The following is a 25,890-nucleotide window of genomic DNA, read 5'->3' as shown; positions in this document are numbered from 1 at the left end:
AGGCCATACCACCTAACAGTGCTATTCTCTTTGGGAACATCGTTTTTCAAATCACCACAAAAATCAAGACTGAAAGGATAAATGGCCCAATCAATAAATGGGCAATGTATGGAGCAGGCAGTTCTGAAAAGGAGGCATACAAAATGGCCAATAAACACATGAGAAAAACCTTCAGCAGCCTTAGCCATCAGGGAAATGCACTGAGCTCCCGGCTCACTCTGCCAGCCTGGCTATCTACTGAGAAAACTAGCGGAGCTCTTTAACAAGGTGCATATACTGCTTGGGTAACACTTTTAAGTCTATAATGAGGAGCACCACGTGGTCAGTGTGCATTCACCTCGCTAATAAGGACATGCTGATCTGACTTCCCAGGACTGGTGCTGAGTTAAGAATGTCCCTCTCTCAAAGAGACAGAAAAGGCAATTATAAAGCAGGAAGAAGGCTGCCACGGGGAGACTCTGGATGCTACAGGAGGTGAAGATGGGAAGGAATAACCCAGGCATGAAGAGGCCCCCAACAGCAGGACCTGGAGAAGACTAGAGAATAGGTCAAGGGTCTTCTGCATATTCCTCTAATGATCAGTTCAGCTCCTTTGTGGAAGGCTGAAGGCTACTCACCTCATCTATCTCCCACGTAACCACCTTTCCCTCTCAAAAGGGGCAACCAGGCACTCCAACATCAGCCGAGCTGGAGTGGCCAGGACCTGTGTCTCTGTCCAGAGGGCACCTATCATCCACCTGTCTGTCTGTCCTCTGCTGGTCGCAGACCTTGTCTGGTGGTGCTGCTCAGAACAGAGAGCCAGAGGGAGGAAAGAATGGCCAGAAACAGGATGGGTTCTGAGTGGCAAGGATTTGAGTCATTCCTCAGACTCCACCAGAAGTAGTCAGCCCTCAGGACAGCACAGAAGCAGTATGTCTCCACAATGCCACTCATCTGGGGCAGCCAGCCCCCGGTTAAAGTGAACTGAGGAAGGCCTCCTGCCTTCCACAGGCTCTAAAGCACTCCATCAGGGTATTATAGGGAGGCAGAACAACCACAGTGGAGAGACTGCTCCCAAGCAGACACCCTCTTTCCAGAAGCCGGACTATACTTTGTCAGAGGGGCCTCTGAATTCACAGCAGGGGGTGGTGGTAGTTCCCCCAGGGGACAGAAATGCTCGCTGGTATTCTGCAGAAGGGGAGGTGCAGATCACAGTGGAGGTCCAAATCTACCCACAGGATAACCTCGTGACCACCGTCTCATTCCTCACTGCCATCCTCCACAGACTGCAGGCATCTCTTGGATGCAGTGATGCTCAGAATAATGACGCAGCTAAATCAGACGTAGGTGTGCCACCTTGGGCTCAGTGCCCATTCCCTGGGCTTAGACTGCCAGTCTATCCCTCTCATCGTTGCCCCTACCAATACATCACAGTCCCTCAACCTGTGTCCGCCCATCCACAGAACCCCACCGCAGAGAACAGGGAAAACATGGGACCAGGTAGTTGGCAAAGAAACTGCCAGCCACCTACCTCACCTGATCAGTGCACGGTCAACTCTCAACTTCTTCCTCCTGCTCTACCCTCCCTGTAGGCTCCTCCCAGCAGATAAACAACTGAACACCAGGCTAGGGGGTCGGCCACTCTCCTCTCCTGCCACAATTGCCAAGTTTTCTGTTTCCAGATATATCCTCTCCTCCTCTCTCCTGAGGCTGCTCTCTGGCCTACCCTCCCCCCCTCGCAGATTCTGAATAACTCTTTTACCCTCTTTGTTTTCGGTTTTTGAGGTGGGATATTACTCTATAGCTCAAGGTGGCATCAAATTTACCATATAACCCAGGCTAGCTCTGAACTCTAGCCCTTCCTGCCTTAGCAGACATTTGGGGCTTACAGACATATGCACCACACCAGCTGCCCACATGGGCCAGTGTAGCTGGATCCTCTGCAGTAAAATCCCCTGCACTCACTCCCCTCTCTTCCAGCCATGTCCTTCAAAAGCAGCTTCTTCATACACTAGGAACCTCCTCTCCTCCTCTTCCTTCCGGCTATCCTCCTGTCCTTCCCTCCTCCTTCTGGCTATCCTCCTCTCCTTCTGGCTGTTCTTCCCCTTTACCCTCTGCCAACCTTCCTCTCTCCTATTCCCGTACCCCAGAGCTCACCAGTGGATTCAGGCACGGCCGATTCTCTTTTGCCCTCAGTTCCCTTCCACTTTGCCTTCTACACCTCTCCCAGTCTCTGGTATAAGCCTCTGGACGGACTAGGTCTCCCACTAGAACCCAACACGGAACGTTCCCACTGTGCTCTGGTCTCACAGCCCTCCTGCAGCTGAAGGCAGACCCCTGGCACAGCATGGTAGGCCTCGCCCTCTGGCCTCCTGACAGCCCAAGGCTGCCCTTCACCTGCAGAGCTTCCCGCACACCGTCTCTGCATCTGCGGACTGTCAGCTCCAACCCTGCCTGCTGCACACAGAATCTGGAGCCGTGGTGGGGTAGGACAGTCCTGCTTTCCTCTTGCTCACAAACTTTTAGTAGCCCCTAATTAGCCCTTAGATGAAGGAAAACACCATGACCCTGACTGTTTCTCACAGGCAACTGCACGCAGCCTCTCCTCTGTCAGGAACCAGTTTCTGCCCTTTCACCTGGCTCAGTGACCCCCAGATGGCAGGAAGCAACTTTTTCAAGGCTGGAGAGGGCTCCCTCGTCCCCTCCAGGTCAAGTCCGTCTCTGCTCCCAGGATCCTCCTAGAATGAATGCACTGAGAACCTCCTTAAGTGTCTGGGACAGTGGCAGGGACAGTGGCGGACATTTGTGGCCCAGAGCCGAGGAATTTGCACTCATCAGTCTTTGTCTGAATAAGATAGCACAACAGCACACAGGCTGGGGACTTTTGAAGCATGACTGACCTCACTTCCAGAAAAAAGAGGAAGCAGGCATGCTAAGATACAGCTGTAACCCCCAGGACTTAAGAGGCTGTGGCAGGAGGAGCACGAGTTTGGGGCTAGCCTGGGCTACACAGTGAGATCCTGTCTCTCACCTTGGGGTTGGAGGTAGGCTAAAGGAGGCCACTGCCTTCCTAGTCCTAGCCAGGTACCTTTTCAGTCCCACTCAGAGCCAGGGGGCACCCACCAGGACTGGACTGCTGTCCTCTCGGGCCAGCAAGACAACCTCCTGGGAACTGCTGCTCGGCAGCAGAGAAGAGGTTCAGGCTAGAACACCCTGGTGCCCTTACTGCCCCCACACTCATCCCTGGAAGAAGAAGCCCAAGCTAGACACCCCCCCCCTCACTGAAGTGCTCTTATTTCCCACACATTCGTTCCTAGAAGAGGCCCAAGCTAGGAATGCCCCCCACCCCCCAATGAGCTTATTCCTCACACACTCATCCCTGGAAGAGAGCCAGGCTAGATCCCCCTCTAGCACCCTTATTCCCCACGCTCATCCTTACAAGAGGCCCAGGCTAGACCCCTGACACCAATTATCTTACTCTCACCCCTCCACCGCCCCCACTCACCCCTGGCTCCTCCCCACAGTGGACTGCCATCTCCACCGTGGGAGAAAGAAGGTCAGATCCTAACAATTCTCTCCCCAAGAAGAGATGCGCTCACAAGCAGCCAGTGGGGCTGGAGGCTCAGAGGCCTGCCATTAAGACTCTAGCTGATTTACAAGGACTACTTTAAAAAAGAAAATAAAAACAAATCCCAAAACAAAAACAAACAAACAAAGAAAACGAAACGAGCTGGAGTAGCCCATCCTTATAATCCCAGAACTGGGGAAACTGGGGCAGGAAGCTGGAAATTGAAGGCAGCCTGAACTACCTAGAGATACTTGTTTCAAAAAACAAATACAGAAAAGCAAAGCCAACCAAACAAAAGTAGAACTAAGGCAAATGACCTCGGAAAGGTAGAACTCAGAGGCCTGGCTGGACTTTGGCCCTCCTGATTTAATCTAAGTTTAAGCAGGTATCTGCAGGTGCTGATGTAACTAATTATACAGTCCTGGGTGCTCTTAGCCTGCGGATTCTCCCAGGTGCCAGGGATAGTGCCTACCCTACCTGGTTGGTTTATACAAAACACAAGCTCCGGTACTGCAGACAATACTTAGTCTGTCCAGTAGACTGCACAGCTTCTCCCAGATGATGAGGGCACGTCTACCATGTCTGAGCAAAAAGGAAAAGGAAAGGGGGTGCTCCTCTATAGGTCAGAGCCTGAGGGAAGGACTCATCATCTAAGGAGGCTATATGATCCACCTACTAATTTGACACCACCATGAGAGGTCAAGGCCACCTCCTAGGGAAGCAACCAAGGAGAAGGCAGCTTGAGCTTAGAGATGGGGAATGAGGCACAGGTGCTGGGAGATGTGGGTGCTGCCTGGCCGTGGGATAATGGCTGTATCATCATACAGGGGGCTGCTCACACAGAAAGGCCGCAACAAACCAGCTCTGACAGCACATACCTATAACTTGAGCACTCAGTCAATGGAGGCAAAAGGATCATGAGTTTGTGGCCAGCCTGGGCATAGCAAAAAGCCAATGGCTTGGATATGAAGTAATAGAGTAGTTATACACACACATACATGTGCCCCCTCCACATACACAGAGGCACCAAAGTGTGTGAGGGGAGACGAGGGATTGCAGGCCTCACCCTGGAACCAAAAACTGGAGTCTCCTGCCACAGGCCTGAAATGACAAGAACTATATGAGGCAGAGATTTATTTGTGCAATCTTTTTTTCTCCTTAAATATTCACAGGTCACAAAACTGCCTCTAGGCATTAAACCCAGGATTAAGACATCAATTAACTGAGGTCTGAATGCAGCACTGATTAAAATAGTAGCAAGACAGGATGAAGTATTTCCCAGATCAGTCTCTAAGCATCAAGGTGCCAGCTTGTTGAATAAAACCCATTAAAAGGGCCAGGAATTCCATCTCTCCCAAAGATGAATGCACAGGGAATGGTTCTGTGGGAGCCAGGTGAGCAGGAGTTCAATACCAAAGAACTCCCCAGGCCCTGCCCCCAACATCCCCTCCACACTGAGACTGAGCAATCAAAGGAAGGTAGCTTGCACAATAACAGGAGGGAAAGAAAGGGGCTGTCTAGAGTTCCATGCCCTCGGGAGGCTCCTCCAGCACGTCCTCTCCAACAAACCAGAGCCAAGTTCTGCCCCTAGAGGAGTTGGGAGGAAGTCCACTCCACACCTGGACCACACCAGACTGTGCCTATAATGGCACAGACAGAACAGGTGCTCAGACACCTGGACCACACCTGACTGGGGCTGTAATGGCATAGACAGAACAGGTGCTCAGACACCTGGACCACACCCAATTGGGCCTGTTATGGTGCACACAGAACAGGTACTCAGACACCTGGACCACACCCAACTGGGCTGTAATGGCGCACACAGAACAGGTATTCAGACATGGGTTTTGCTAAAGTACAGACTCCTCCTTGGGCACTGGTGCAAACAGAGCAGGAGGAAGCTTTGTGTCTCTGCTCTCATCCTGTGAATGTTTCCTTTATTTGGGTCAGAATTCTATTCAAGGCCACGTTAATGACTGAAGGAATGCTTGCCTACAATCCCATGAAACTTGACCTAGATCATCCCCCCTTCAAGGCTGAAGTCATAAAGAGTAACTAAGGTATTTAGCCTCTACGGAACAGAAGGCTCAAGAGTTGGCAACCAGTGTGGGCTGCATAGTGATACCCAGTCTCAAACACAAAACTAAAGATTAACTAAGGTATGGTACTATGAACTTTACAACATCCTAGTCTAACGCCCTGTGCTGGTTGTTTTTGTTTGGTTGTTGGTCAACTTGCCACAAACCTAGACATACCTGGGTAGAGGGAATTTTAATTTGGAAAATGCCTCCCATAAGACTGGTCTGTAAGCAAGTCCATGGGGTACTATTTGACTGATGTGAAATGGCCTGACCCTCTGTGGGTGATACAGTCCCTAAGCAGGTGGTTCTGAAGAGCATGAGAAAACAAACGGAGCAAACCGTGGGGAGCAGGTCAGTAAGCAGCGCTCCTCCATGCTCTCTTCTTCAATTCCTGCCTCCAGGGTCCGCCCCGAGTTCCTGCCCTGACTTCAATGATAGACTGTGATACACAAGTGCAAGAAGCCAAAAGAACCCTTTCCTTCCCCAAGTTACTTTTGGTCATGGTGTTTTATTTTTTTAAAATGATTTATTTTTATTTTATGTACATTGGTGTCTTGACTACATGTGTGTCTGTATGAAGGTATCAGACCCTCTGGAATTGAAGTTACAGACTGTTGTGAGCTGCCATGTGGGTGCTGGGAATTGAACCTGGGTCCTCTGAGAGAGAAGCTAGTGCTCTTAACCACTGAGCCATCTCTTCAGCCTGGTCATGGTGTTTTATCACAGCAATAGAAACCTAACTAAGCTACCCCCCAAAGACATGTCAATGTCCCCAATTATAGTTCTGAGCCTGCAGTCACTTTGCATCCCGAGAACAGAAGAGCCTCACAGACAGATCACCCCCTGAATGGGCAATTGTCTCAAAGACTGAGAATACTGAGGAAGGAAGGGTATCTTGTCTGCCCAAGCAGGAGCAAACATCTCATGGGAAACAGATAGTTCCCTCAAGCGCTAAGACCTCTCTGGAGTCACATGCCAGAACCAGAACTGAGACAAGGATCAGCTGGACCCCAAGTTGACCCAAACTCCTTAACTGTACAAATTTCTCAGTCCTACCTGCCCCTCTCAAAAGCTCACATGATGCTCACCAATGGCTGAGACTCCTGTTCTCCATCTTCCCAATGCAGTCACGGTGACTACACTCCTTTCTGCTTGGTTCCTAAGGCTAGTGACCAGATCCAATTTGTTGGGTCAGATGTCTGGTACAGGACTTTGGGCAAGTGATATTCCCACCTGTCCCCTCACTTTCTGTGTGCAGGAACCAAGTACTATCTCTGCCTGGGGAATCTCCAGTCCTTACATAAAGGATCTGTGAAGGGTGCCAGGACTACTCGAAGGAGACAGACGGAGGTCTGTATTTCCCATATGCTAGGTATCCAGGTCATCGTCTGCACACAAATTTGGGACATATTCCAGTGCATTTGTTCTGAAGTCCCTAACGTTTATATCCTGTACAGGCACTAGGCAGGGGAACAGAAATGGTACCTACAGGCCACATTTTAATGCATGCAGGCCGCTTTAACTCCATGTAATTAACACTTCTAAAAGCGGCGCATGACTCAAATGAACACGGTCTCACTTAAAACCGAAGGAGATACACAGCAGCCATGGATACACTCACTCTTCCGTGAGTACTTAGCTGCAGCCCCTGGCACGCAGCTATGAGAAGAATGAAGGCATCTCCTTTTATTTCCTACCCTACCTCCAGATCAATTTCATCCTCTACAAAACAGCAAAGCAGAAGCCCAGCCTGAATTACAGCAGTGACATGCCTGCTCTTAGTGAGATTCAACTTTTGACCTATACGTTCCGGCCGCAATGCTGAGCAAAAAGAAAGAAATGTGCAGTTATGATCTTGTGTTTGTTGGAAGAGTACAATTATGGAGGAATTTACAGGAAATCAAAAAAGGCGCCGCTTGAGAGGATGGAAAACAATAAAACAGTCACACAAAGGAAATGAATGCCACCCAAAAACTAAACACAAAACCTGAGCGCCGGCTCCCATGCCGGGAGACCTCCCAATCAGACTGGTCCTGAAAAAGCCCCCACATGCCCAAATGCTAATCTGGGTCTGTGGTGGATGCCAGGGATGCTTTCCTGCACAGTCCCTGCTCTCTGGCCCTGCTGTACTTGACTCTAGACTCAATCCAAGGATTCCAAAGGGGCTAGGAGTGAGCTAGGAGAAAGCTGGCATTCAGGTAAGCCTCAGACTTCAGGGCATTTAGCTGAGCAACAAGAGGCTATGTCAAACTATGAAGTCAACAGCCTGGACTCATGGCTTTTTCTTGGTGAGTCACTAACTCTCTGGCCTCAGTTTCCTCATCTGTAGTATGGGGATAACTAGAGCAGCTGCCTCATATTTCAGGAGCAACAACCTCTTGAAATAGAGTGGCACATCCAGTGTTTATGAGCACAGGCCTTGCAGGGGAAGTCTCGATAGGGACCAGCGCTATTCAGGCACGCCAGCTTGACTCCTGTCTCATGTAATCACTACACCATGCAATCACTTCATCAGCATTGCAGATGAAGAAACAGGGACTGGCAAACCCTTCCATTCTTACCATAAGTTGGGCATGACCACACTTCTGTACGGTGGTCTTGAAAGGAACAGGGACTGGGGCTAGTATATACCTGAGCTGACAGTCTCCCTGTCAGATTCCCTCCATGGGGCCGAGTAGGAGAGAGCAGACACCCAGAGCATTCTAGACCTAGGAGAGGCTGAGTGTGGTGGCATGGACCTACAGTTCCAGCATTGGGGATGAAAAAGCAGGCACATCTCGTGTTTGAAGCCAGCCTGAGTTTCATGGTAACAACCCCACCCCCGAAAAAATAAGCGAAGCCCAAGAACTCCCAAAAATGTGACATCAAACGGTACTTTAATATCATAGAAAGCCCGCCTGCTCTGGGAGATGAAGGACCCGCTGCTGCTGCACCCTGAGCCCCTCCTTGGGGTCTGGCAAGGAGGGCAATAATTGTGGCTATGATGGATCTGCCAAGATCAACTGTATCTCTGCAGAGACTGGGCCCTGTGCTATTAAAACACACCCCTGAGGCAGCAAGGACAATGTGACATTTCTGAAATTGTTCTACTACCATCAAATGCCAAATAAGTCCTTTTTGCTGCTCGCTTTAATAAAGCTGAGTGGTATTCTTATAAACGTAGACTCCACCTTGGAGCCTCGCAAATGTCACTGGAATTAGAGTGAGCTTGCTCTAAAGTGACGAACTAATGGCTCATCCCTCAGGGAGATGCTGGAGCTCACAAGCCAGCTGTGGTCTCCAACACACTGCCCACTGTCAATGACCTCAGGGGAAAATCACAGTGAGGCAGATGGTGGACAGAGGACAATTCCGAATACTCGGGACTTGTTCTGCTGAGTGAGCTACAGAGAGATGGGCACTGGTTACTTGAAGAAGAGATGCCATGAGCCTGGAGGATAGTCTCCATCCTCAGAGTGTAACCGAGTGGCTGTGACAGGCGCAGGGCCAGGGTTACTACTGACACCTGTCAGCTGCTCCTGGGTCTCTACCAGTCTCCCATGGCACCTGCCTCAAGTTCAACTCACCCGAGACAAGTCCCAGATCTGTTACTCTCAGTTCTGTCACCTGCTGGCCCATGGCCATGTGCTCCTGAGCAGTCCCCTCAGTGCAACTGGCTCTCACTCCTTCTAGTGAGTCTCCAGCTAGAGGCTAAAATACAAACCTGATCTATACTCTCCTAAGCCTTCAAGTTTCCTGCACTTTCTTCTCCTCTCGGGACAAAGCCAAAAGCCTGACAGCAACAATGTCCCTCCATCCACTCAGGGTCCACTTCCCTGGTTTGCACAGCCACACAAGGCCCCCCATGTCCTTGAACATAGGGTTCCCTAGCCCATGGTTCTCAACCCCCACCGCATTGTGCACCACCCTCACCTCCGTTGTGTTTAGCACACAGTATCCCTACATTTTAGGGCTCACAAGTCAGATCTCCCAACTAGGCAGAAAAATGTCACCACACAAACTCAGGGTCAGAAGTGAGAAGCCTTCTGCACCCCTCTCAGTGGAGTCTGCCTATCTCTCTCCCACTTCCACAGGAAGGGCAGCCACTCAACAAAGAAAACCTGCTCTGCTGCCATCGAAGAGCATTTCAGTGGCCTGTGGAGAAAAGCAATGGCATACAGAAGCTACGCCCAGCCTGAGAAGGTTCACCCCCAAAGCCACCTGACACGCCAGCCGTGCTACATGTAAGAGCTGCCTACGGAAGAGCCACAGCCATGAAGAACACGGGTAACAGGGTGGTCCACAAGTCAAGATGGTTCTCTAAGAAAGGTGGTCAAACGAACCATCTCCATTCTCCACGAACTGAGCACAATTAGCGCAGGTAGTCACAAGCTGAGGACTCACCATTCCACAATCTCTGGGTGAAGAATTTTGTTGTTGACATTGAATCTATAGAGAGAAAATACAACAATGGCATTAGTTGGATGGCCTATATCGTATCCCAATGAGAAGTACCTCATTCAACACAAACATACCATGACCAAAAGCAGCCCCGTCTTTTAACTTCCTGACTCTCTGACCCAGAGAAAGCTGCTGCTCGCCTCCTGCAGGCCTGGAAGCCTGGGCTGCCACCTCTAAGTGTGATCAGTTGGAGAGCAAGCATGTGACTATAAATAAATAAAATAATAAATAAAAGAGGGGTCCTCTTCCCTACTAGACAGGCCTTTATCAAGTTCATTAACACACACATAATGGGGGAACCAGAAGAAGAAAACAGAAAGAATACTGGGATGAGGAAACTGAGCTTTTCACAAATGTGATGAAAACACAAATCTACCCATCTATTTTTAAAAACAAACTCATTTCAGGTGCATGGGTATCTGTGCCCTGTGTGCATTCCTGGTGCCCGTGGAGGCCAGAACAGAGTGCTGGATCCCTGGGACTGAGTCATCATGTTTAACAGTCTCTAAGATATACCCTAGTCAAAATGCCAAACAACAGTGCATATGTTGGTGGTCCTGAACTCACAGTGGTTAGACTTTGAAGTTTTAAGGTTTTTTACTGGGATTTAATGAGAAGGTTCTACAACTGAATGGTTCAACTTTCAGTTTCTAACCTTACAAAAGGCTGATGGGATACAACACAGCTGTCAATCAAGGAGTTTCTGCATCTTGCAAGCATAATGAGAAACTCAATTCACCACACACAGGGTACTATCCTGGTGCGTTCTGATCAGCGCCAATTCCGCACCAGAAACTATGACAACCAGAAGGCAGTGGGAGACCGTTCAAAGAACTGAAAGAAAAAAAAAAACTGAGAACAAAGAAATTTCAGCAAAGATATGCTTCAAAAATGGAAAAAAAAAAAAGGGTCTCATTGTGACCTGTGACCCTGACTATGTGAGAAGCACCATCAGGGCTCATCATGTAGGAATGCATGTCAGTTTGTATGGCCAGAAGGGTAAGACCTGCTGTGAGCCCAACTGTCTGGGACACAGGATTCAGTCTGATTGACAAGTGTCCAACTCCTTCACCTCTTTCTGTTAGACTAGAATCCGTGAGTCACGGATAGTCTTTGTAGATCTGGAGCCCATGGCGACTGATGAGATCCAAAATGACCCAAAGTGACTTATGCTACCCAAATGATGCCACTAACAACTATGTCCATGTTCATTACATCACTAGCGAGATGACCAAGTCAGATGAGACTTGCCGTTTCCTTAGTTTCCTCAATTTAAAGGTTCTTATTCTACTTCACTGCTGAAGCAGAGGCTCTCTATTGACTGTGGCAAGATGTCTGAACTGGCGTTCCCCAAGTGTTCATACCCTATAGCTCCAACTTGATCCCCAAACCTCCTGGAGCACTCAAACTGTGGCTTCCTGGAGGACAATGAGGCTGTGTGACATCAAACCCCCAACCCATGCCAACCTCAGCAGCTCCTCACTCAAATGCTTCCTCCATCGTAACGGAGCCACTGTTCAAAGGGGCCCCACCATGAAGCTGACAGAGTTCTAGAGCAGCTTGTACCCTACCCCTGTACCTACTTCCCCTCGGCTACAGAGGCCACTGTGAGAACTGTTCCTAACAGAGATCAGTAACAGCTGCTCTGGACCTGCCAATCAGATAATAACACGTGACCCTCAGCACAGCCTGACACATGGCCTGCCGTCTCCCATACTGTGGAAATGTGCCACCCAAGGATGGGAACGCCGCCATCACTGCCACCAAGACTAAGAATAGCAGCCATGTGGACTGGTGTCCCATGGACTTCAAGGCTGGTATCAACTACTTGCTTCTCAGTGTGGTGCCTAGGAGTCTGGCCAAAGCATAGTGTGCTTTGTATTTTGAGCAATATGCCTGCCATTGTAGAGGCCTGGGCCTACACGGACCACGAGTTTGACTTGAAGTATGCCAAGGGGACTTTTGTACACTGGTATCAGGGGAAGGACATGGAAAGGTGAGTTTCTTGAGCTCAGAAGGATATGGCTGTCCTAGAGAAGAATTATAAGGAAGTAGGCATCAACTCCTATGAAGATGGGGATGAAGGAAAGGACAGACTACAGCTTGGAGCATGTTCACTACAGTTATGGCAAAATCCTTCAAAAAGTCTCCTTGCATTGCTTTTAAAAAAAAAAAAGGAGGAGAATTAAAACACCTCAGATAAACAAAATATGAGGGAATCCTCTCTAATACATTTGTCCTCCAAGAATTCCTTCAGCCTGAACAGGCACTACAGAATGGCATGGCTCTACATGAAGAAACAGGCACTGATGGACCAGGGAGATAGTTCGGTGGGTAAAGGCACTTGTTGTGAGCTTGATGACTGGACTTCAATTCCTGGGGCCCACTTGGTGAAAGAGAACCAACTCTCGCAAGTTGTCCTCAGACCTCCACATAAACAACACGCATTACATATGCACACAAACACAAATGAATAAATGTAAAAAAGGGGGATTTTTTGGTTTATTTTTAAAGGCAGAGGTTGGTGCCAGAGGGATGGTTGGTGGTAGAAGCATATATTGCTCTTCCAGAAAAAAAGGAGTTCGAGTCCCAGGACCCATTTTGGGTAGCTCCTATAATTCCAGTTCCAAGGGATCTAATTCCCTGTAATGTCTCTACAGGTACTAAATATGCATGTATACACTCACACAGATTTGAATACACATACACAGATATGAATAAAAATAAACATCTAGCAGGGGTCACTAACCTTTACCAGTGACCATATAGGTAAATATGGAGAGAGCAGAAACGTAGCTTTTGCTTCTAATGCCTTAAAAATTACCAACAAACACATGCAAACATACACATGAGATTATGCACGTACACACGCACACTTTCTCTCTCTCTCTCTCTCTCTCTCTCTCTCTCTCTCTCTCACACACACACACACACACACACACACACAAAATGAAAAGAGAAAGATATCAGATGCAAAAGACCACAAACAGGCTAACTCCATTTATTATCAAGCATCAGGTAAACAGAGACAGGTAATTAGGAGCTGGAGGGAGGGGCCTGGAGAAATGACACTGACCTTAGGGGAGCACAGGGCTTCCTTCCGGTGATGAAAATGTTCCCAAGCTGATAAAGATGGTGGTCATATAACTCAGTGAGCACACCAACCCTATTCACAAGAATCAGCAGAGGACCCATGGATAAGCCCTTGGCCTTATGGATTCCACAATCCCCTCCACAGAGGCATAGGCAGAGCTGTGAGTTCCTGATTTCATACAGCCCAGGGACTCTCCATGGCCTCATAAATGGAATTTGAACTGATCTAATGCCATGGTTGTAAGAAATAGCCTTACCCTGACCAAGGAAAGGAACAGGGATGGGCATGAAAGGTACCAGCAGCCTTAGAGGATACATTTCTGAAGTTTTGGAGACCCTGAAGTACACAAGCAAGACATCTGGGTTCTAAATCAACTTAAATACTTCAAAAATCAAAGTCATGGGTCTGGAGGGATGGCTTGGTGGTTAAGAACATGTGCTGCTCTTACAGAGAACCTGGCTTCAGTTCCCAGCACCTACCAGCACACAACCATTTGTTACTCTGGGGGATCCAGCGCTCTCTTCTGGCCTCTAAGGGCACGGCCTGCATGTTGTGCACAGATATACATGCAGGCAAACATTCATATACATAAAATAAAAATAAATGAATCTGAGAACAAAAGAATCAAATTCCTACCTGTGAAGTATCAAAGAAACTATAGACAGCCAATGTAGCTCAGAATGGAGAAGAGAGCAGCAAGTCACACAAATCAGGACAATACAGATGTTCCTCCCATCTCACAATTGTGGACTAGCTACTCAACAGCTAGCTGCACCTCATTTCACACAATGCATATACCCACGTGCATACAGACACGGTTGTGCAAACATACATTGCACAGGCAGCAAGGTGGAACAGGGTAAGATGATGGCACACAGACACAGCTGCACAAACACACACACACAAAGACAGCTGTGAGCTTTAGAAGACTAGACAGAAGACATACAGAGATGTGTACTTAAGAGATATCCAAGACACACTTTGGAGAGAGCAGGGATACAAGGAACATACCTAAACACAATAAAGGCAATACACAGCAAGCCAACAACCAACATCAAACTAAATGGAGAGAAACTCACAGCGATCCCACTGAAATCAGGAACAAGATAGGTTGTCCACTCTCTCCATATCTATTCAATATAGTTCTTGAGGTCCTAGCTAGAGCAATAAAACAACAAAAGGAGATCAAGGAGATAAAAATTGGAAAAAGTCACTTTCACTATTTGCTGATGATATGTTAGTTTACATAAGCGACCCCAAAAATTCTAACAAGAAACTTCTATAACTCATAAACACCTTCAGTAATGCAGTAGGATACAAGATTAACTCAAAAAACTCAGTAGCCCTCCTGTACACAGATGATAAAAGGGCTAGGGAAGAAATCAGAGAAACATCATCCTTTACAATAGCCACTAACAGCATGAAGTATCTCAGAGTAACTCTAACTAAACAAGTAGAAGACTTGTATAACAAGAACTTTAAATCTTTGAAGAAAGAAACTGAAAAAGACACCAGAAAATGGAAAGATCTCCCATGCTCTTGGGTAGGTAGAATTAACATAGTAAAAATGGCAATTTTACCAAAAGGAATCTACAGACCTTGAAAGAACAATACTCAACTTCATATGGAAAAGCAAAACACCCAGGAGAGACAAAACAATCCTGTATAATAAAGGAACTTCTGGAGATATCACAATCCCTGACTTCAAACTCTACTACAGAGCTACAGTACTGAGAACAGTCTGGTATTGGCATAAGAACAGACAGGAGGACCAATGGAACCGAATGGAAGACCCAGATATTAATCCACACACCTACGAACACCTGATTTTTGACAAAGAAGCAAAAAATATCAAATGGAAAAAAGAAAGCATATTTAACAAATAGTGTTGGCATAACCAGATATCAACATGTATGAGAATGAAAATAGATCCATATCTATCACTATGCACAAAACTCAAGCCCTAATGGATCAAAGACCTCAACATAAAGCCAGCCATACTGAACCTCATAGAAGAGAAAGTGGGAAGTAGCCTTGAACACATTGGCATAGGAGATCTCTTCCTAAATATAACCCCAGTAGCACAGACACTGAAAGAAACAATAAATGGGACCTTCTGAAACTGAGAAGCTTCTATAAAAGCAAAGGACACGGTCAACAAGACAAAATGACAGCCTACAGAATGGGAAAAGATCTTTACCAACCCCACATCAGACATAGGGTTGATCTCCAAAATATACAAAGAACTCAAGAAATTGGTCATCAAAAGAACAAATAATCCAGTAAAAATGGGGGTACAGACTTAGACAGAGAACTCTCAACAGAGGAATCTAAAATGGCTGAAAGACACTTAAGGAAATGCTCAACATCCTTAGTCATCAGAGAAACACAAATGAAAACAACTCTGAGAATTCATCTTACACCTGTAAGAATGGCCAAGATCAAAATCACTGATGACAACTTATGCTGGAGAGGTTGTGGGGTAAAGGGAACACTAAAGCCTTGTTGGTGGGAGTGCAAACTGGTACAGCCCCTTTGGATAGCAGTATGGCAATTTCTCAGAAAATTAATAAACAACCTACTTCAAGACCCAGCAATACCACTTTTGGGTATATATCCAAAGGATGCTCAATAGTGCCACAAGGACATGTGCTCAACTATGCTCATAGCAGCATTGTTTGTCATAGCCAGAACCTGGAAACAACCTAAATGCCCCTTGATCAAAGAATGGATAATGAAAATGTGGTACATTTACACTACCCAGCAGAAAAAAAAACAATGACATCTTGAAATTTGCAGGCAAATGGATGGATCTAGAAAACAACATATTGAATGAGGTAACCCATACCCAGAAAGACAAATATCATATGTACTTACTCATAAGTGGCTTTTAGACATAAAGCAAAGAAAAAAAAAACAGTCTACAATTCACAATCCCAGAGAACCTAGACAACAAAGAGGACCTTAGGAGAGACATACATGGATCTAAACTACATATGGGACACAGAAAAAGATAAGATCTCCTGAGTAAATTGGGGGAATGGGGACCATGGAAGAGGGTTGAAGGGGAGGGAAAAGGGAAGGAGGGGAGCAGAGAAAATATATAGCTTAATAAAAACAATAAAAGAGAGAGAGAGAGCTATCCAAGTTCAATAGAGAAGGACAGACCTGTGTGCTAGAAAGAACATATTCCTAGAACCCCAGTAGATACCTGAGGATACAGATAGTACTGAACATTAAATAGATCATGGTTCCCTCCCCCAAGCATAACTATGGCAAAATTTAATTTACAAATTAGGCACAGTAGGAGGCTAGTAATAAGTAATAATAACACAGAACAATTACAGCATACTAGAATAAGACTGCCAGCATCAATAGACTTGTGCTTTGGAAAACTAATTACAAGTAAAATAAGGCTTTCTGAACACAAGGCTGATTTGATAACAGAGACAGCCACTGAGAGACTGATGGGTGAGTATCACATGCACCACAGATAAAGGATGAAAGATGGAACCCAGAACAACATAAACTTATGAACTGGCCAAGCACAGCAACGCACACAACCTCAGCCATGCAGGGGGCTGAGGTAAGAGGACTATGTTTGAGGCAAGCCTGAACTACACAGTGAGACCTAAGAATAGAGTTCCATAGTGGGCTGAGTGCTTTGGGGTGCCTGGCCTATGCATAGCATTCCCATTCCCTCCCACAGCCGTCCCCTAGTGCCTCCTTCTCTGGGCCTCACCTCTTACTCTGTTACCCCATGCATGGTCTTCGGGGCCCCTACGCTGGGACAGGAGCCTTCAATGAGTGTCCTATCCTGAAGGCCATGAGCACTGACTTGGGGTCCTTATGAATTATAGATTTCTAGAATTTTCCACATAGTATTTTCAGATTGTGGTTAACTGTGAGTGAGACTGTAGAAATCAGAAATACAGACAAAGGAGGAATTATTCCCTATGCCCAGACAAAGGCAGACATACGTAGCACACAGGATCATCTAGACATGTATATACACTCATTCCAATAGCCAGACACACATATATGTAAAGACCCACAACCACATAAACAGGGACACACAGACACAAATGGTACATACAGACCAAGGCAAACACACAACAGACACATAGAATTCCAATGGACAAACACACTCGGACACACGGAAGAGTCAAGAGTCTGTGTGGATAGATTTCACTCTAAGCAATGCAGATATTCCACATTGTGGCCTCAGTGCTACTAGCACTTTCACTAATGAGAATATGTTCGTTATGCAAAAAATCACAAACCCAAAACCCTACTGTGCCCGTGAGGGTGAGAGGGTATCCTCGAAGGGGAAGGTGGATAACGTAAGGGTGAACAAGGTGGGCCTGGCCCAGGGTGGGCCTCTATCTCCTCCCACCCCTACCCTAAGGTTTCTAACCCCACCCCACCACTACACACACACACACACACACACACACACACACACACACACGTTAGGAAGCTGGGGCAGGTTCTCCCATCATGGAGATTTCCATGGGCCATAATTTGAAATCCAATCCTAAATATTAACTTGATATGCAAGTTAACAGTTACCCAAAAGTCATGGTCTTCAAACCACAAATTGGCATTTTGCTGTAAATTGTCAAGTTTTAATAATGTCCCTCTAACTTCCTGGGTTTTAAAATTCACATCATTGAATATTAATATCCTTGCATTAGCAAGTCCCAAATTCAACATTTCATATTTAACTGCTTATTTCAATGGAATTAATTTGTAACCAATTGTCTTCAAATATGCAAGGCAATTTAACTAAATGGCAAAAGATAAGAAATATGCTTCTTCTCAGTAGCCAGCTGATGTGAAGTAAGGACCGTATTTCTCTCTCAGATGACGGCATGAACGGTGAACTCTGTAATTTGCTGTCTCCACGAAGAGCCCATGGGCACAGGTTCTGCCTGTCTGGAAGAGGGATGGGCTCATACCAGGGAAGCATCCCCACTACATGTCTTGACTCTGATGGATGGGTGGCCCTCAGCTCAGGCCACATGCCCGCTCCATAGAACCTCCATGGTCAGTTTCCCAGTCTCAGGAACTGCCTTAAAATCTACTTCCCTGGACACTAACAAAGATCCATGCCATTTGACTTAGTCATGGGTTGCAGGAGCTGACTGCTCTAGGGACCCTGTGCCTGGAGTACACAAGATGAGGTCTCAAGTCGGGCGTTGGTGGCGCACGCCTTTAATCCCAGGACACGGGAGGCAGAGGCAGACGGATCTCTGTGAGTTCGAGGCCAGCCTGGTCTACAAAAGCTAGTTCCAGGACAGGAACCAAAAGCTACGGAGAAACCCTGTCTTGAAAAATCCAAAAAAAAAGAAGAGGTCTCAAGTCTTCACTCAGGTCTGTCCCCATCTCTACCTCTCCCAGCTCCAGCCTACACACCAGACCTTGTACCCACAGCAGAGCCTGGCAATGAGTACTTGACCCTGCTCCTGTCTACCAGATGGAGAGGCCTTCTACTAAACACTCCCTGGAACTTGTCTCTGATCCAGCAGGGCCCCCAAGCATGGCCCACAGGCTGGACAGACCCCTCACTCAACTCAAAGACCACAGGGCTAAGCCTGGTACCATGGGCTGGGCAGACCCCTCACTCAACACAAAGACCACAAAATAATCAGACGCCATATCCTCTTATGAGCCCAATGACCTGTGGCTTTAGCAAGATCTCTTTGACCTCCGACATGTCTACCTCCTCCCTCACTTCCACCACCCTCCTCCTTCTGCTCGTCTACTGTCCCCACCTCTCTCAGACCAGGTGCACACTCTCCTGTGGGCCTCAGGAGGCCTAAGGCCTGAAGCTGAGGTTACACATATGGGACAGTACCCCAGGTAGGTAACCCCCATGAAGCCACACTCTAAAGTAAAGTCACAAACCAATTCCCTGGCTGGGAGGGTCTGGGAACGGTAGATTACTAAGGCTACTGCTACCCCTCCCTCATGCAGGCCAAAGGGAAACAGCAGCCTGGGAGGCCATGAGGACAGATGGAGGGAGAGCTAAACCTGAGTAGCCGTCTAGGCAAAAGGTCAGATAGGTTCAAGATGGAGAGGCATTTCAAGAGAGACATTTAAAGAGATCAAAAGCACCAGGAATATGGAGCAGTGAGAGGTGAGAGGGGACAGAGCAGTTGCACGTTGGAAACTAGGACAACACAAGACTCATTTTGCTTAGGAAACGGGCTATTATTATCCAACAAACAGCTGGGTCACTCGGCAGGCAGGTAAATGCTGTCCTGAGACATGGTGGCCCTTGAGGACAAGGTCTCTCCATAGCCTGACTCAGAGACCAATTGGAGACAGAAATAAGGTGTTAGCAACCTGGTGAGAGGCATGGGAAAGGGCTACACCCAGAGCCCAGGAACACAGGTATGATTTTTAGCTGAGAGGACCTGGGAGCACTTAAACCAGTGCCAGGATCCGAAGTCAGTGCTCATGGAATGTAGAATAGAGGGCACTGATGAAGGCTCTTGTCCCAGCATAGAACACCTGAAAATCACACAAAGGCAACAGAGTGAGAGGTGAGGCCCATAGAAAAGGGGTATAAGAGACAAGCCTACTTTGGACCAGAGAGAGGAGGGAATATGGGTACCATACACAGGCCAGACTCACCAAAGCAGAGATCATGGGTCAGACTCTGGCCAACAGCTCATCACATGGGTGCAGAAGCCAACCCATACGCAGCATGGAAAGCAGTCACCCAGCTCAGCTGCTATGGGGCCCGAAGAACACTATAGGCAGCCCCTCACCATATAGGTGCATCCCATGAGTGGGAAGACTGTGGAAAAGTAAGGCAGCTCCTGGCTCTCAGGAAAAGGTCTCCAAGCTAGACGTGGCAGTACACATCTATAATGGGAGATTTGTGAGCTCCAGGCCAGCCTAAGCTATAGAGCAAGATCTTGTCTCAAAACAAAACCAGACAAGCCTCAAGATGTCCATGGAGTGGAGGCTTACAGGGCATAAGCTCCCTGAGGTTCTGAGAATGACCAAAAAGACTCAGGGGAGGAACAAGGGGCGGAAGCTGGGATCTGCTGAGAGGAGAGCAAGGTTGGAGTTTGCAGCAGGGAATCCTCTCAGTGAGGCCCCCCAGTGACTGTGATGGCTGCGTGGGGTCCCACCTGCCTTTTTTGGTGAAACTTCCCAGTACAGCAGAGATCTGCCACAGCGGCTTCACCCCAGGACCTCACCAGTCACATAATCCCGTCTGGGAAACGCAGCATCCTCTCAGGCAGGGTTCAGAAGCTGCAGCTTACAGTCAAACGGGAATCAGGCCACTGACCATGCTGGGTCCACTTGGCTATCACACAGTTGGGGAGACCAAGGCTCATGGGGTAACAGATTTGAGCTACCAAGCAGGCTTTGGCCCCCAGCTGTCTCCGTTGGTCCCCACCACCCAAGCAGTGCTGTCAAGCAGTGCCATGTTACATGTGGTAGCCAGTCACAGAGCCAGTCAGTGAGAACCAGCCACCTGTATGCCCTTCCCACATGGCTGAGACCCGAGCAGAGGCTGCAGATGGTGTGGGTTGTGAAAAGTGAGCAAGGTGTTGGGGCGCAGGCACTTGGCAGCTCTGGGGCATTAGGAGGGGAAGACAGTGAGGAGGCAATGGGCATTTCAGCAAGCTAAGCTGGATACTACCAGGCCACTTAGGGCAAATCCCCAAGAGGATTAAGCAGTTTGTGCCGTGGAAGAAGCAAACTGGATACCCAGTGCCCCTGCCCCCCAGCTCTTATCAGGGGAGAAACGATACATATTCATGAGCTCATAATCCCTTCTAATCACCCTCCATCGCACATACACAGATTCCCTCCTGTGGCTGAGACTCATACATAAACATAAGGAGCTTCTTCCGGGACCACCTCAGTCCACAAAAGGACAACAGAGGACAAAGTGGCTACAGAGAACCTGTGCTTGGGGACACTGTGGCTCAGGTGCAACAGTATGGCTGAGGGCTGTTTGCTTCCTCAAGGGCCCAACTAGAACAGTAGCAGCCAGGCTACTCCAGCTCAGACCTGAGGACCCAGTCTGACCTGGTGGTACAAGGGCAGCCAGCAGGCAGCACCCTCTGGGGGCATGGGTGAGGGGTGACAAGGAGACTGCCCAGAGAGGGGACCCGCTTCCTAAGTAGAGATTAGAAGGCTCAACCCAGAGCCTAACTGGGGAGTGAGTTAAGGATTAGGGCAGTTGTTGAGAACTGGGCTGGCCCAGGACTGGGATGGGGTTGATACAAAAAGACTATAAAACTCAGAGCCACAGCACAGAGCACTTGTAGGCCTGCCTGGGCTAAACAGAAAACAAAACAAGGCTGGCTGTGGATGCGGGCAATTTGCCTTAAAGGGTAAACTTGCTTTGCCCAAGCCTGTCATCCTCAGCTCAACTCCCAGGATCTACAGACAGAAGGAAAGAACCAGACCCCACAAGCTGTCCTTTGACCTCCACACACACCATGGCTCTACACTCACCCGCCACATACACGTACAACCAATCGATCAATGTAAAAAACAAAGAAAACAGCTACTCTTGCCACACAGTGCCCAGGGCTCCAGGGCTCTTCCAAGATGGAGCCCAATAAGAAAGGGTGTTTTTCTTAAGGCAAAAGACGGAGTGATTTTACACAAATTATTTCTCTACACATTTCCTCCAAACACTTGATCAAATCCATTTTTATCACCCTCCCATATTTCATGTCCTGTGCGGCCAGTCTGGGAAAGATCAGTTGACAAAGGTCGGACTCACTTGCTGATGCCATCGAAGGAGGCCTCTCTGCAGACACTGCCGCTGTCTGTGTTGACACCACGCTGTGGGGAGAAAAGGGGGTGTGAGAACAGGTGTATCACACAAGGACCACCAGGCCCTCCCAAGGCCTGCCTCAGGATGCCTGCCTCTTCCAGCCAGACTCAAATAGAAGAGAACAAGGAGGCCTACCACAGCCCAGCATGCCCTGCCCCTCTAGCTTTTCCCTGGCAGAGACTCCACAGCAGGGTAACTCTAAGCTGGGCCCCAGGGCCAAAATGGAACTTCTTTCCTCATTCAATGTAAACACAGAGAAATCCAAAGACAGCGGTGCATGCTTGTAGTTCTAGCTCTAGGGAGGCTGAGGAGGGCTGATCACCAAGTCAAAGCTAGCTTGGGCTTTACAGACATTCTGTCTCAAAAACAAAAGCAGGAACCAACTAAGAGAGAAAGAAGAAAATTAGAGGAAGAAGCAGCAGAGGCACCACAGATCTACAGCATCCCGGGTACACAGTAAGGGACAGGTCTGGATGGGCCAGAGCACACTGCTTGCACTACTCAGACACTCAGGCCCAGGCAGGAGCTGGGCAAGACAAGCAAGAACCTGAGACACCTTAACCAAAGTCAACAATCATAGAACAAAAATATTCGAAAAAAGAAAACACTCCCCTCCCCCCACAAAAAACAATGACAGCTGCAGATTTTTCTTGTAGTCGTCCCCTACACAGGATAGTGTAACATTACACACAGGGCACTGTGCTGGCTTTTTCAATCGACACAAGCTAGAGTGATCTGAGAGGAGGGAACCATGGCTGATAAAATGCCTCCATTAGATTGGCCTGCAGGCAAACCTGTAGGGCTTTTTCTTGATTATGATTGATGTGGGAAGGTCCAGTCCATTGTGGGCAGTGCCACCTCTGGGCAGGTGTTCCTATTCGGTATAAGAAAGAAGGCTAAGCATGCCACGGGGAATAAGCCAGTAAGCAGCATTCCTTCATACCCTCTGCATCAACTCCAGGTCTCTGTCCTGCTAGAGTTCCTGCCCTGTCTTCCGAGATGCTGGACTACAAGCTCTAAAATGGAATAAACCCTTTCCTCCCCAAGTTGCCCGTTTAGGTCATGGTGTTTACCTCAGCAACAGAAACCCTAAGACAGGCACTTAGCATTGCATTAGGTGTTATATTTAACCTAGCAATGATTTACTGGATATGGGAGGGTATGCGTAAGTTAAATGGAATAAAAGAGACTCCTGCACCTGTACTGTTGGGATCTCCAGGGGGTCTGGGAACCAACTCTCCATAGATACGCAGGGACAACTACGGCCTCGGCCTCCATCTGCCTCCTTTTCCTAACTGTACGCAGATATCCAACAGGAATGCAGCCATACACTGAGACAAAACAAGGGGTTCAGAGAAAAGCAAGCTACCCCAGAGAGGGAGACACTCTGAGCAGCCACAGCTTTCTCAAGAATCTTAAGCTGGTCCCTGTCCAACTCTGATCCCAGATGAAACACACTGGGCCAGCTTTGACCGCAATCAAGACAGCTAGCCTCCATGCTTAGCCACAGAAGCGCATAGCAAAGAGAACACATGGAGGGGTTGGCATTACTGTATAAGTCAGTCGACAAAGGAAAGAAGGGCCATTCTGGAAGCAAGAAGGGCTCTGTGTGTGAGAGTCCTAACGTCCAGGTAGACGAATGGACAACTGCACCTCCCAAGCCCCGCTTGGACACCAGGAGCCCACCCCCACACCGGCCCCACCCCAGGCTGTGCTCTCCTTAAGGTTCAAGAGTGTGCTTTTCAGACTGTATTATCATAGGGGATTCAGGGTGCGAATAAAGAGTGACAATAAATAATGCCATCAGCTTAAGCTAGATACAGTTACATCTCCCAGGCTGGTTTAATCCCAGGAATGCTGGCAATGCCTTGCCCACTGTGGCCACAAGACCAGACACAGCACATGCAGACATGAGGACAGCATCTTAGACACAGCAGCCATTAGGACTACACCGGTGTCCTTACTTACCACAGATGACTATTTCTCAGTTTCTCTTCTGTGTTTACTTGAGACCATGTCTTATGTAGCCCAGGCTAGCCTCTATCTCTGCTTGTCCTGCCTCAGCCTCTCTCTATGCCTAGCTTCTTTACTGTACAATCCTCCAAGCAGCAGAGGCAGGCTTTTAGCTCCCTACAAACACCTCCTTGATGCCAAGTACTGCACGGCTCCTGCACACCAGCCACTTACCAATGTGAGGAGGGCAGAGGGCTTCTGTGAGGTCAGGACACTGGCAATCTGAAAATCAAAAGAAAACCCACTTTAGAGCAGTGTTCGGGGTTGAATAGGAAATGTCTCAGATTTATGTTTTAAGTGGCTACTTTGTGGCACTACTTTGAAGGCTGCAAATCTTTTAGGAGGTTGTGTCTGGCTGACAGAAGCAGGTCACAGGGTGGCATTTGAAGAACATTTCTATGGCTCCTGATTCCTACCTCCCTCTGCTTCCTGGTCTGCTGCGCCGGGAATACTCGCCACCACGTGCTCCTGCCATCACACATTGCACCCATGGCTGAAACCCTCTGACACTGAGCTGGAACAACCCTTCCCTCTTCAAGTTGTTTGTCTCGGTGTCTTGTCACAGCAATGCAGGACCAATCCAAGCATCAACACAGTGGAACGGAGACGGCACTCATCTGTGGAGCAGGCACTACAGTCACCCCACCTTAAGATGAGGAAACTGAGGCTCAGAGAAGCAGATGGACTCTGGAAAGTCCCACGCTATGGAACAGTACAGAGGGTGCAAAGCTAAACCGGGCACACTCCTTATCACGCGACCTGCCTCCAGGCACCACACAGATCACTGGCTCCAACAACTGGAGCTGCCCACTCTCAAGGCCAATACCTGTGTGCAGCTTCCCTGCCCTCCAGAAAGACCCATTCCATTCGATACCAGCCCCAGCAGCCTCTCGTCCTAGGGGCAGATGCCTCACTCCCTGCCTGCCCCTGATCTCCTGGACTAAACCGAGGGGAGTTAGTGTTCCTCAACTCCACTCTAGCTGCCACACCCACCCACTGGGGTCTCTGCCCTGCATGCTGAATGCTTCCTCTCCAGTACCTTGAGTAAGAGGACAAGGGCTCACCTGCCCTCATCTCTGCTCATCTTCACTGACGGCTGGGTCATCTTCCACCATCTTGGCATTCCATCACACCCCACCCCAGCCCCGCAAGCAGGTTCAGTCACCCTCTTCTCTACCCACCCTCAGCTGACTGTCATCCATCCTCCCGCCAAAGCACTCATCATTCACCAGCTAGGAAACCTGCAACCCAGAGCGCTGATACCTTGCTGGAGCAATCCGGTCCTCTGGCCGGCTGTACACAGTCATGCTCCTCACCCCCACCGTAAGTTCTCTGACACCCTCAACACAGAAGAGGAAGGTGGGCTACTGGAACGGACTGGCTGCACTATTGCTGAAACACTCTACACTGCACGTATTTAAGGTGGATACTTTGATGAGTTTTGACATAAGTATGTGCACTTTTCAATACTAAAAGGCTCCCAGAGAAAAGCGGGAACATTGAAAGCCATGAAAGAGAAGATGCACCTGCCATCCCCAGAGAACAGTTCAGCTCTGTGCATAGAAACAGAGAACTGTAATGACATTTGGATCATATGAAATTATATGCTTCGCTTATTTCCTGTCATTAAATATTCTTCAAACATGCAATTTTTAGCAGTCACTACCACTGGGGATGGTAAACGTTCAATAAGTCTTTGATTACGGCCCATGTCAGTCATCTTACACACGTCACCTCATTTAACCACCCATAAAAACGCTGCTATAAAACGTCCAGGACTCAGATGAAAATGCCTGTGTGAGGACTATAGAATTTGCCTAAATTCACAGGTAATAAGTAGCAAAGCCAGGACAGAAGGGATGCCACAATGACTAAGAGCTCTGACTGCTCTTCTAGG

General features: G+C 48.2%; 1 protein-coding gene across 1 annotated transcript in view; it reads right to left on the bottom strand.

The window, feature by feature from the left end:
• Pepd (peptidase D) overlaps window positions 1-25,890 on the bottom strand; it is a 135,150-nt gene that overhangs the window by 83,430 nt on the left and 25,830 nt on the right. The window contains exons 5-7 of the mRNA XM_041653891.1: window positions 24,168-24,215; window positions 21,927-21,988; window positions 10,012-10,056 (exon numbers count right to left, since the gene is read on the bottom strand). Coding sequence (XP_041509825.1) covers window positions 10,012-10,056; window positions 21,927-21,988; window positions 24,168-24,215 — 155 coding nt within the window. The remainder of the gene's footprint in view (window positions 1-10,011; window positions 10,057-21,926; window positions 21,989-24,167; window positions 24,216-25,890) is intronic.

This window comes from Microtus oregoni, unplaced genomic scaffold (genome assembly GCF_018167655.1).
Source record: "Microtus oregoni isolate MIOR12 unplaced genomic scaffold, Mior012 000006F_ref0000085, whole genome shotgun sequence".
Lineage (NCBI taxonomy): Eukaryota > Metazoa > Chordata > Mammalia > Rodentia > Cricetidae > Microtus > Microtus oregoni.
The sequence above is the reverse complement of the archived record's forward strand: the minus strand, read 5'-3'. Positions and strand labels throughout refer to the sequence as shown.